Genomic DNA, 12,865 nt, shown 5'->3' on the forward strand with positions numbered 1-12,865 from the left:
TACTTTTTCAAATGATCCTCTATACTTCATTTACCCAGTATATGTTTAAATACCCAGCAGGTCATTTCATCAAAAGCAACATAATACTACATCTTACTAGAGCTCATTTATAAAAAAAATTCCAGATTTTCGGCCACAGTATCCTGGATTTTTTCTGTTGTAATACTGATGTAATACAAAGGAAGAGTACACATAAATAACTTGTATTCTAATGTCAAGATTGTACTTAGCAATCGTATTCTTTAAATGTCTCTAAATTAGTGTGGTCATGCCAAGGAAAGATTTTCTGACCTGCTTCTGACTATTCAGCAGCTACTTAGTTATTACGGATATTGTAAATCATTAACATAGGTTTTCTTTTTCCATAGAGCCATTAAGCCGACAATTTATTAGTGTATTGTCTCCACTTTCTGCAATTGTTTAAAGCAGTCTCATTTTGAAGCATGACCTGACAGGGACAACATGCATTCTTTTCTCAGCCATATGCTGCCAGGTTATATGCTACCTAGGGATTATAATAAAGGCATTCAAACTTTTTTATGGGGCTCAAAATGTCAATATACAGTGTTTACTATTCTCTAATGGTTATCAGGCTGCATTTTCCCTAGAACCCAAATGAACAAAACAGTAAACAGGATCAAAACTTACATTTTACCCACAGGATTACTTCTGATCTAAACCTAAATTCTAAAGTTATAGCAAAGTCATCCATTAACCAAGTAAATAAAGTCTGTTATGAGCATCACCAGGGAAACACAGAACACTGGTAACCTCTTATCTGAAATGCCCGACTATTTTGCTCAAGTCAAAAATCATACAACTTTTATCTGGAGCTGAAACTTTCTCTTTCTCTGCTTTCTCTCTACTGCCACATAACATTTCTTTTTTTTTGCCAGCCAAGAAACAATTTTAGCTGTGCCAATTTTTTTTTCTTGAAGGATGCAACCGTCTGCAAAAAGGCTGGGCTGTAATGTAAATCACACTTGTGGACTGAACTGGAAAATTCCACTCATATTTCTGGCCCCATTTTCCACATAAATCCTTTCTAATTTATTCTCAAATTCTTGGGATTACTGCACCATTCTTCTAATGCAAGTATGATGGTATAGCAATTTTGGGTATTGCCTACACATGGTACCACAGGAAATATATAAAAATGTGTCTGTTTAATGTAGGAAAATCCTTTTATGAAATCAGAATGGCCCTGTAATATTAGGCCTTCTTATGCAGGAAGACAGCAAATCCAGCAAGACAATACATTTGACAATTTGAAACACTTAAGTAGCAATAAAATTCTCTAATATATATTTATTTTTCCCATTTAAAGAGGTTGTAAACCCACCTTTTTTACATTTACCTATAGGTAAGCCTATATTAAGGCTTACCTATAGGTGCTATAAATATCTCCTAAACATGCAACGTTAGGAGATATTTACAATGCATGCAACCGATGACGTCATCGGCGCATGCACTCTGAAGGAACGGCCACCTGTGCCGTTCCTTCAGAACCCTATGCCGTGAACGGCGGCATGTGTGGGAGGGATGTAATCGTGCCTCCGGCCAATCAGATGGCCAGAGGATGCGAACAAGGAAGTAGGGCGGCCGGACATGTCAGCCGCCCTGTTGCTGAGCGGACAACACTTCGGGGGCTTCGTTTTTAGGTAAGTATTTCATAATGAGCTAGTATGTGATGCATACTAGCTCATTATGCCTTTGTCTTTACAGGTTTTTTTTTTCTTGTTTTTTTTTACGTGCATTTACTTCCTCTTTAAGCGTTCCTCAATAAAACATTTTCTGTGACTAAGTAGTAAAGCACTTACATATTATTGTTACTGTGTTGCTCCGCATCACTTCTGGTCTGAAAGTTTACATTTAGCATGTCACTTGATCTAATGCATTTGGGACCTAATGTCCCAGCATCCATAGCACCATGGCCCATCTTAATAGACCTGGCCTTAGGAGCCCCAATCTATCTACTACATTGGAAAAGGAGCAGGGTCAGGGCTCAATTTGGTAGACTTCAGTTTGGCTGTAGCATTAGCCAGGAGTGTGCATGCAAGGGAGGCTCCATGGGACTTTGCAAGGCAACGAAGAAACCAGAAAACAGGAAATAAAGAAGTAAGAATAATGAAGGAAGAGTAAAGCTAAGCAAAGACAGGCCAGAAATGGAGGATGCACTTTCAGTTAGCCCTGAAGTCAGCAGAACTATATCAATTTTTAATTACGAGAGATTAATAACACTTTAATCTATTGGAAACCTTTTTATACCTTATAAAATGGCTACCACAAAAAAATATGGAGGTACAGTAAACTTTAAAAGTCTTCTACAGTGCCACAGAAGACCCACATTTCAGTAATGAAATTTCAACACCTAAAGTGTTGGCCAGCCCTCTCACACTGTACCAATGGACAGCCATTCTACTATATTAACATTTAAAAGTGCCACAGAGGACCTATATTTCTGGGCAAAGTTCAACAATTGCAGGGTCAAGGGCTGGCCACCCCTCCCACACTGTATCAATGGCCAGCTATTCTAGTGATGAGTCCATAGGAAGATGCAAGATGGGGCAAGGCCACAAGTTACCAACGCAGGGATCTTTCAAAATTTGTATTAGAGAGGGTTTGAGACTTCCAGGTCTCTAAAAAATAATTATAAAACAATTTTACTGCTTTTACAAACATAGCTGGTTTTCAAAAGGTGACAAGTGTACGTTAAGCCCTGCATGTAAATACAACTGTTAGCTGCAACAGCCAGATTGTTTGATATGTACGCGTAATGTACGTGTACTGTATGTTTTGGCACCATTCTCCTCCTGTGGAGGAAATTAGCTTTTGTATGTCCTGGAAGCTTACGCGATACCAGAAGAATAAAAGTTCATGTTTTTTCACACGCAGAAATCTGTAAACTGCAGCTGTGAGAAATGACTGGCTAAGACTTCCCTTTACAAACTCTCGCCCTGAGGTGACATCCTGCACCATAAATTTTCAGCCAAAACAGTACAACATGTGAAATAAAAAGAAGGTTACATGGTGAAATATATTTACAATGATTAACCATTTATTTAAATTATTTTTTAAATCAGTCAACATTTTAAATAACAGCAATGTTCCAGATTAATGTTTGGTTTTTAAAAATACTTGGGATTAGAAAAAGGTTTCTCCTAGTACAAACACATAAAACAGATAATTTTAAATATCATTAATAGCATAGCTGATTAATCACTTTTGATAACCACATTAGCAAATATTCACAAATTGATCTAATTATAGAAAGCATTATCATTCAAAGGTTAAAAAAAAAAAGATGCTTAAGATTCTTACGTCTTTAATAAGTGTCTCTCCAATAAGCATAGAAAAAACATCAGTAAAGGTAACTGGCTGCCCAGAACTTTTTTTTTTCCACAAAGCTTCAATGTATCGTTTCACTTTTTGCGGTGTCAGCAAAAGTAGGGGACTGTGGCTGACATTGCTCATAATTTCCTTGTTTATTTCCTTCGGTCCTTTGCGTGGAAAATCCGGATTAGAGTAAAGTGTAGACATATACCTACAGATAAAGCATGATGGACAAATAAGAATAATCCCACTTGTGCCAATAAGCAAAATAATTAAAAACATTTCTTTACAAGGTAAGGGAGGCTCTTTTATTTATCTGATTTATGTGCCTGAAAAATACAAAGAACATTAGCTGTGTTTATTTGAAAAGAATGCAATTCTCTCTTCCTACAAATCAAATTCTTCTGTTATTTTTCTGAAATAAAAACAAAGAGGTTGAATTGGTAACACTAATCAGGCTGTTCACTGTGCAAGGGAATTTTCACATAGCAAGGGAATTTTTCCTTAGCTAAGTGAGTGTGGTGAAATTTCCGTTTGCAAAGAAAACCCAATTACATTCAATTTTATTTTAAATTTTTTGCGCATGATTTGATGATAGAAGTCAGCAGAGCTACACTTCATTCACTATGTTAAGGCAAAATTCCCTTTGCAAAAGGGAACAGCCTATTTGCCTTTGGTAAATCAACCCCAAACCATACAATGGCTCTAAAGTCAAAATGTTCTTTACTTGAATGCATTTCCTGCATTAGTTTAAAGCAAAGTTCCACCCAAAAGTGGAACTTCCGCTCATTTGCTTTCTCCCCTTTCGCACCTTTCAGGGGGGAGGGGGGGCGGTTACCTGTTTTTGACAGGTAACCGTTCCCCACTTCCGGGAGACAGCGGCGCTGTCCCTGAGAAGTTTGGACCCCTCCTCCTTCACCCGCTGCCGAGCCAATCCGAATGTGCAGCGCTCTTCGCGCATGCGCATTAGGGACTCGCCCATGAAGCCGTAAGGCTTCACTGCCGGGTTCCCTTACCGGCAATGGCAGCGGCAGCACCCGACAGCCGATGGAAACATTGGCTGCGGTGCCTACATCACTGGACTCAAGGACAGGGAAGTGTCCTAATAGTAAAAGTCAGCAGCTACAGTATGTGTAGCTGCTGACTTTTAATTTTTGGAGGGGGAGGATGGAACACAGCTTTAAAAAAAAAAAAAAAATGCCACGCTACCTGTTCTACACCCCCATCCCTAAACACGTAAACACTTATCTGACACCTATCGCCTATCCAGCGCTGTCCCCACCGCAGCGCTGCTCCTCGCTCTTCCTGGTTTCACAGGAAACACCAAGGCCACGGGAGACATAGGCTCCTGTTGCGGTCAGTCAAACTATTATGAAGAGGGAGCTGGGAGGATGGCTTGCCATCACTGTGTGCTTGAGAGCACATGTGTAAGGCTGCCTCCTTAGCACTTGACTTGCTAAGGAGGCACTCAGAAGAAGGAGGAGTGGAAAGTGTCGGGGAGGGGGGACTGCCAAAAAGGAGGTAGGAGACCACTCTGTGCATTATCATTACAAACAAAATGCAAAAAATCCACGCTAGGTATAAATATATACAAACATAAGTGATAAATAATAAACAGCTGCTAGCACAGGCAAGACAAAACACTCCAAGTAATCAATATACATATAATGCAGCGCTATCAAATAATGATGAAAGTGTAACACAAGATTAATGTGACAATAAATTCCAACTGATCAGATAAAAGTCCATGAAAGTTCAGAAATAAATAAAGGATGCATGAAAATTGAGAATCGGTCCCAATGTTTCAGAAGAGCATGTTCCACAAAAGGAAGGGGAACAGATGAAAGCATGCATAAGAGAGCCAGCTTTCTTGTGCAGTACCAGCAACATAAAAGATGGCAGCTTACCAGAATGTGTTGGCTTCCAATTTAATGGAAAAGCCAAATGCGCTGCAGGAAGAAACTGTCTCAAACACAACCATGCAGGTACTGGCAATCCTGGCGTGTGAGCGCCAATCCTCCCCAACGTCCGCTCACTTTCACTCTTCAGCCAACTTCTGGGTTCTCCTCTGGCTCGCAGAGTTGGCTTCCAACATTCCACATTCTGGTAAGCTGACATCTTTTATGCTACTGGTGCTGCACACAAAGGATCTTTGTCACATTGATTTTGTGTTACACTTTCGTCATTATTTGATAGCGCTACACTATATGTATATTGTGAATTATCACTGCACAGATCAGGTAAAGTGAAAGAAAACCCTTCTATTGTTTTTGTTTTCAGCCACGGAAGCTGCCATCTTAGACTCTGTTTAATCTGCAACTGTCATGATGCTGCACATGTGATCCATTATGACACCAGCCATTGAATGGTTTGTCAGTTTGAATGAGAGCACAACCAATGTGACAATTAGCATTTCCAGCATGCGGAGAAAGTTAACTGTTTTTTGAAACTATCAAATCGATGGGTTTACTTCCGCTTTAAGTACAACATTTTTTTATTTTTAAATTTAAAGTAGATGTACACCCAATCACTAAAATCACATATACTTTTAACACATTGATATCATTTCAAAATACATTTTAATGGAGTAAAAATGCTCTGGCCAGGTCTCCCAATCTCCCATTTTTTGCCGCATTTACTTTCAGTGGGGACTACAGACAGCCAAGCTGACAATGAATGCGCATATATGTTCTATTGCTGAATTCATGAGGAAGTCCACCCTGAGCAATGACAGAAAGCTGACCCTGGAGCACATGCTTATATACAGGAAGTGGCTGAAAGAGGCTGAAGGAGATAAGCAGTTGCTTTTTTTTTTTCTAATGCGGTCGCTTTTTCAAACTTTCTGACAGAATCAAATTCCATTCAAAAGGAAGATTGCACAGTAGCAGGAATGGTTTGAATCTGTAACGCCAGTTGAATCAACCCATCAGGGAGAATTTAGAGGAAGAAGGGATTGTGACAAGCTAAGCATTACTGGAAAAGTATAGAGATTTGCATATACCTTCAGAAGGCCCCTCTCCCTGGATTCTGTAATAGGTTTTTAGTTTTTTTTTTTGTTTTTTTTACTGTACTTATGCTTACATGTGTAAAACTCATCTAAATGTACCTGATTCTGATACTTTGCTATACAATTATATCAACTTGGCATTTCAAGTTATTATATTAATTTGTATTATCTATAAATCAAAGCTGAAATCCAGGAAAACATAAAAACACAAAGTAATGCAGTTTTGTGTTCATTAATACAGTATTAAATGTATACTTTAAAGACAAGTGATGTATGTCTCTGGGCTTGGCTTGGTTTCAGCCTCTTACAGTCCCCTGTACAGAAAAGCTCAGATTGGGGAAAAGAGAAGCAGCACAAGGAACCAATCAGTTGTGCTTCAGTGCAAGGATCAATCTTAAGGAGGAGAGAAGAGTGACAAAGAGATGAGCTCATTAGTCTGCTGCTTCTCTCGAGTTCAAAAAATGTTTAAACATTCATCTTTGCTACCCAAAATCTATACATTTTGAGATTTATTATCTCATGTGAAATGATACAAAGTTCTGCATGTGTAATATATTCAAAGTTCTGCATGTGTAATATATTCAATCTATGTGTTTGGGAATATATTTAAACCATTGAGTTTCTCCACATGCTATATCACTCTCCGCTTCCCAATTGGTGTTAGGCAGCACATAGATTAGTCATTTTTTTCATTCAACCAGCGGTAACGAACAGAAAAATGACCTGATTCCCCCATCCACACAAATGAGGGGATCCTCCAATCAGGCTGTACCCTATGTACATTTGCTAGGCATAGTGATCAATTACAGAGCATAATATTAGCCACTGTATAGAAAGGAGAGGGGGCTAGAATGAATTACAAAGACGTGCACTCTTTTTATCCTGGGACACGAAAGCACTCAGTTTGACCAGACCTGAAGCTGAGAGGTAAAATAACGCCATACTTGTGCTGTACACGGTGTTGTAAATATGCTTTTGTGTGTAATTGTAAATATTATGTAACCTACCATTCTTAGGCCTCATGCACACTGGAAGTTATAAAAATGTCAGTAGCGTTAGCTGTACAATGCCGCGCTGAAAAGGCAAGTTTTGCTGTGTTTTTGTATTCGTGTTTTGCCGAGTTTGCGTTTTTTAGCAAAACTATACTCCCACAAAAGCTTGAGGCTCAAAAACGTGCCTAAATGCCAAATTTTACATTTTTGTAGTGTTTTTTACAGCTGAAAAACTCCTCTTCAAAAGCGGTAGTTCTAGGTTTTAAGGAGGGGTGGGCTCCCTCTAGTCACCTGTCCTCCATCTATCCCATTAAATGCATGTGCTCTCATTGTAGAGACTCTTTAAATTGTAGAGTTAGGGACAACATATCACAGGGTGCCTTGTCGGGGCCTGCAGCTTATGCATATATTTGCAAATGTGTGCAACCAAACCCCTGTTTTTAACGCATACTGTTAGACAGGTCAATTCGGTTGGTCGCTGGCTGGTTGGTAAGTTGTGACTGGAAATCTCTTCATCTTTTTGATCTGCGTCCGCCCTTCCAGTGCTCCTTACCGCTAAGACAAGTTATAGGTGGAGGCGCTGACCACTTTTTGCATTATTGATATCTATATTGAGCCAGGCAACGCACTGACACCTTTGCCGCCATTGTGCGATGTGCTGGGTGTTGAGTGTGACCCTGTGCCTTTAAGGAGGGGTGGGCTCCCTCTAATCATCTGTCCTCCATATATCCCATTAAATGCATGTGCTCTCATTGTAGAGACTCTTTATATTGTAGAGTTAGGCACTGCAGATCACAGGGTGCCTTGTCGGGGCCTGCAGCTTACGCATGTATTTGCAAATGTGTGCAACCAAACCCCTGTTTTTAACGCATACTGTTAGACAGGTCGATTTGGTTGGTCGTTGGCTGGTTGGTAAGTTGTGACTGGAAATCTCTTTGTTTTTTTGATCTAGGTTTTATTTCCAGCCTGAAAACGCCCCTGCCAAAAATTGCAGATAAAAGCCTATATGTGCATTGACACATAGAATAACATGCTGGGGAGTTTACTGGATGTAGAACAAAAAAAGCCTGATGCCCAAAACAGCAGCTGTAAAAACGTCCAATGTGCACGAGGCCTTATACTGTACATTGTGTTGTTCCTATGTTTTGCTTGGTGGTCTGAACTGAAGCAAAGTTTAGAACCTCCAACAGCATACTCTGGCAGTAGTTTTTAATAAAATATGACATAAGGGGCAGATCCTATACAAAGGGGTGTTATCATTTAGGAGTGCAAGGGCAGCTTGATGCATAAATTTAGCACAGTGTATAGGGGATTATAAAAGCTTATTGACTGCAGCTAACATAAAACACCTTATCTTTATTATCTACAAGGAAAATGCCACAAGATATCTATTTATCCATGGTGATGACCAGCATTGCTGATCCATGAAAAATAACACTTTACATAAAATGTAATAATATATCAAAAAGCACATATGCATATTTTTTAATATAATAAAATAATGATGATGATAGTAATAATAATAATAAAAAAACATGCAATTTACCATGTAGATCCAGACAATCCAGCAACGTATGTTATACAGTCTAAAACCCCTGATTCAAACAGAGCTTTCATGACTCCAGAGAAGCCAACCATTGCACGGAATCCACCTCCAGAGCCTAAAACTGCAATGACAGGTACCTAAAAGATAATAACATTTGTCTCAAAACCCCAAAAATACAAAGTATCATGGTGATTTCTGTTTACCATATTTTGACCATTCACATTATATTATCTGCTGGCTGTACATGGGGACAAATGGCTTGCACAATTATGGGGTCTCGCTGTGTGTAATACATAACAATTTTATAGGCCTCTGGATTTTCAGTTCAGCATCACATAGTCAAAGTGGACCTTTCCCCTCTTTCACAAAAATCACACCAGCATTCAGCTCTGCATGCTGATATGAAATCATCTTACATTCAGTAGTTAAATCAATTGTTTTTTTCCTAAAATAATAAACATAGTAAACTTATCTGCTCTGTGCAATGGTACTGCACAGAGCAGCCCCAAAACTCCTCTTCTGGGATTCTCTGCTAGTACTCTCAGCTCCTCCTGTGCGGTGTGCACCCCCATAGCAAGCTGTGTGCTACACGTGCAGGTACGCTCCCAAATCCTGCTTTGTGAATCCTTAGAAACGTTCAGCATGGCTCAACCCCACCCCCTGCTCTCTCCTCTCAGGATTTGATTTACAGCAGCAGGAGTCAATGGCTGCCGCTGCTGCCTTTATGTCCTGTGAGAAGAGGAAAAGAGGCCAGCGCTGCTGTAAATGGACACAGTGCTGGATCGAGAGAGGTTTCAGGTAAGTATATGGGGGGCAGGGGGGTGGTAATAATATAACTGGGAAATGTTTTACCTTAAATGCATAGAATGCATTAAGGTAAAAAATGTCTTGCCTTTAGTACCATTTTAACTACTACATGCAACACTGTACACAAACAAAATTTATATAATTTTTTTCCCCATAAATATAACTCTCTTTTGGTGGCATTTAATTACCACTGCGTTTTTTATTTTTTGCGCTATATACAAAAAAGGCTGAAACTTTTAAAGAAAATTTTTTAAAGAAAAATACTAGTAATGGCAGCGATCAGCAACTTCTAGCAGGACTGTGATAGTAATGCAGGCATTCTGACACGGGTGATGGACACTTACTTTTTTTGTGTGCTAAAAATATGCACTGCCACTGAACGAATGACACTTGCTGGGAAGGGGTTAACATCTAGGGCAATCAAAGGGTTAAAGGCGTGCCTAACTGTGCTTGGTGTGTTTACTGTGAGGTACTTTTACTCAGGGATGTGCTAGTTATTATTCCCTGTATGTTTTACAAACACAGAGCTCTTTCCAGTCTTCCTCCTCGCATATCTGCGGGTGCCGGTGGTCATCCATTGCCTGACACCCACTGATCGGCTTGTGCTGTGTCCAATCACAGCTCAGCCGGTGCACGCGCCCCTACACGGAAGTACTGGATGGCGCACTAGGTACGTGATCCGGCACAGGAAAACCACTCTGCTACTGTACTCATATGTGAGGCGGTCGACAAGTGGTTAAAAGCACTTGCTCTTACTTACAATTACTGTTTTTCCACTTGTTGGTGGAATATGGCACTGGTGATTTAACCAGGCCTCACAGCTACATCCTGGGAAGTTCCTGTCACATGTTCCAGGTGGCAGACTAAGGGTTTCGGGAAGTAAAGGGAAATGAATTGATCTGCCTTTAGTGAAAATGGCAAATAATGCAAAGAATAAAAAGCATGCAAGTATCTGTGTGTAGATTGCCATTACAGTACTAAACATTTCTATGCCATTACAGTACTAAACATTTCTTAAGGGGCCTTTGTTGTAATTTATATGAGCTGCAGCTTCCAGTGTGATATCACCAAAAACCAATCATAATAAACAAGCTGCGCTAAGTGATGAAAAATTGATTAATCATATAAATGGCCAATCCTAAAATCGCAACTTATGTGATGCGGTAGAGTGTGATCAAAAATCAAATTAATATGTGATAGAAATGTGATCAAATCACAATAATCAAATATCGAAATACATGAATAAAATAACAAACATGCACTTAATAAATGAGTGCAAAAATAGAGTCTCTAATAAGAGTCCAAAGGCCCGTACAAGGGATGTGACACAAAGTGAAGGTTCAAATAAATTTGTGATCCACCACGAGTGCTCAATCCTTCACCAACATTAAAGATGCTTACCAGAAACTGGTAAAAATTGCGCCTGTAAATCTCGACAGGAGGCAATCAAATTCTCTCAAACGGATAAAGGGGATGGCCAGGATACCAGATGTGATCACCCAAAGACCAGCTCTGCTAACCCAGTCCACAATGATGCACCACCGTCATGCAGAGATATCTGCCCCCCACTCTCATGGACAGGGCTTGCTCGCTTATTACAATGACTCTTTATTCCGGGTCAGACAAATCCTCTGCATTCAAATTACATCTTTACCAACAGGATACATGTCCTCCTTATCCTCAGTACAACACCATTATCCTCATGGGCGTATGCAAATATAATATTAAATAGAATTCTACTTGCATATGCCCATGAGGATAACGGTGTGGTACTGAGGCACAGTTCCAGGCAGTTCCTTCAAGCACCAGATTGGGCCTGTTCACCTTTCAGGTGTTCCCATTCCCTTTCTTGTATTCTCCATAACAAAAAAATAAAAAATTCAACAGGAACAGTGCTGCAATGACGGTGGAAGAGCAACATGCCTGGAAATGCAAGCACAGACATCTCATCATTTGAGTCCTCTACAAATATAAGAAATATTGGGGTTGATTTACTAAAGGCAAATAGACTGTGCATTTTGCAAAGTGCAATGTAGTTGCTCCAGAGCTTAGTAAATGAGGTAAAGCTTCACTTTGTATAAAATACCCAATAACGTGCAAGGAATATAAAAAAACCTGCATTTTTTTTTTGCTTGCACATGATTGGATGTTGGGAGTCAGCAGAACTTTTGTTCATTTACTAAAACTGCACTTGCAGAGTGCAACTGCACTTTGCAAAGTGCACAGTCTATTTGTAATTCAACTGTCTATCAGTTTGGGTAGGATAGACTGAGTCTTTAATCATCCCTTTGGTTCACCATTCTAGAGTTCAGTGCTGTGAACAGTGAAATGGAGATGAGAAACATAACACCAGCCCAGTCCCTATAATCTTAGAGTACAGTTACCATCATTAATCTGATTAATTTCTAAAAAATTTTTTTAAAGAAACTAATTCTTGTTCAATTTATTTCAAATGAGATTTAAATTTTCGCAGCATAGGCATCATTTTTTTTATGTGTTGCAACATATTTCTGTTATAAGCATTTTGTATCAACATACAGAAAAATCAGATGGGATGGCATGGGGATTTTTCAAGGTGGGCAAAAGTAACAATCACCACAAGCCCCAAGAAGCTTTAAAATGTCAATATAACTTTAGTAAAATTACTGTATAATCAGCTAGTACAGTAAACATTTTAAAAAGCAAAAACACAGCGCAGGTAAATAGCTACAACTTTGGAAAAAAAAACAAAAAACATACATCTCTTGAGGCCGAATGCAAATCTTTGTTTTTTTCAGGTCCCAAAAGTTTTTTGATTCCATTGATGACTGTGTTCTTTCTTTTTTGTCGGTAAAGTTTTTCTTGATCACACAAAGCCATGCTGAATCGTAAATCTGTGGATGAGCTTGTGGGAAAAAATATATACAGTGTTGACATGAACAACCAATACCCATTAAACAATTTGCTGTTAGACCATCTTTATTGTTGCTATTACTACAGAGTTCTATGTTAGGCTAAAATCAGTAAGAACACAACATTATAAGAATTACAAACATTATCACAAAAAGAAAAAAGCATTTATTTGCTTAAATATACTCGTCTACAAACGACAATTTAGCACAATGTGAAAATATGGGTAATTTCTATAAAAAAAAGTGCCAAAAAGAAGGCACCACACGTTGCATCTTTAGCTGCCAAAAA

General features: G+C 39.1%; 1 protein-coding gene across 2 annotated transcripts in view; it reads right to left on the minus strand.

Moving 5' to 3' along the window:
* Nucleotides 1-12,865, minus strand: part of PLA2G4A (phospholipase A2 group IVA) — a 201,629-nt gene that overhangs the window by 73,349 nt on the left and 115,415 nt on the right. For both annotated transcript variants that reach the window (XM_082264962.1, XM_082264963.1), the window contains exons 8-10: nucleotides 12,425-12,569; nucleotides 8,879-9,015; nucleotides 3,322-3,544 (exon numbers count right to left, since the gene is read on the minus strand). In XM_082264962.1, the coding sequence (XP_082121088.1) occupies nucleotides 3,322-3,544; nucleotides 8,879-9,015; nucleotides 12,425-12,569 (505 nt within the window). The remainder of the gene's footprint in view (nucleotides 1-3,321; nucleotides 3,545-8,878; nucleotides 9,016-12,424; nucleotides 12,570-12,865) is intronic.

Source organism: Pelophylax lessonae, assembly GCF_965119305.1.
Source record: "Pelophylax lessonae genome assembly, chromosome: 8".
NCBI classification, from domain to species: Eukaryota; Metazoa; Chordata; class Amphibia; order Anura; family Ranidae; genus Pelophylax; species Pelophylax lessonae.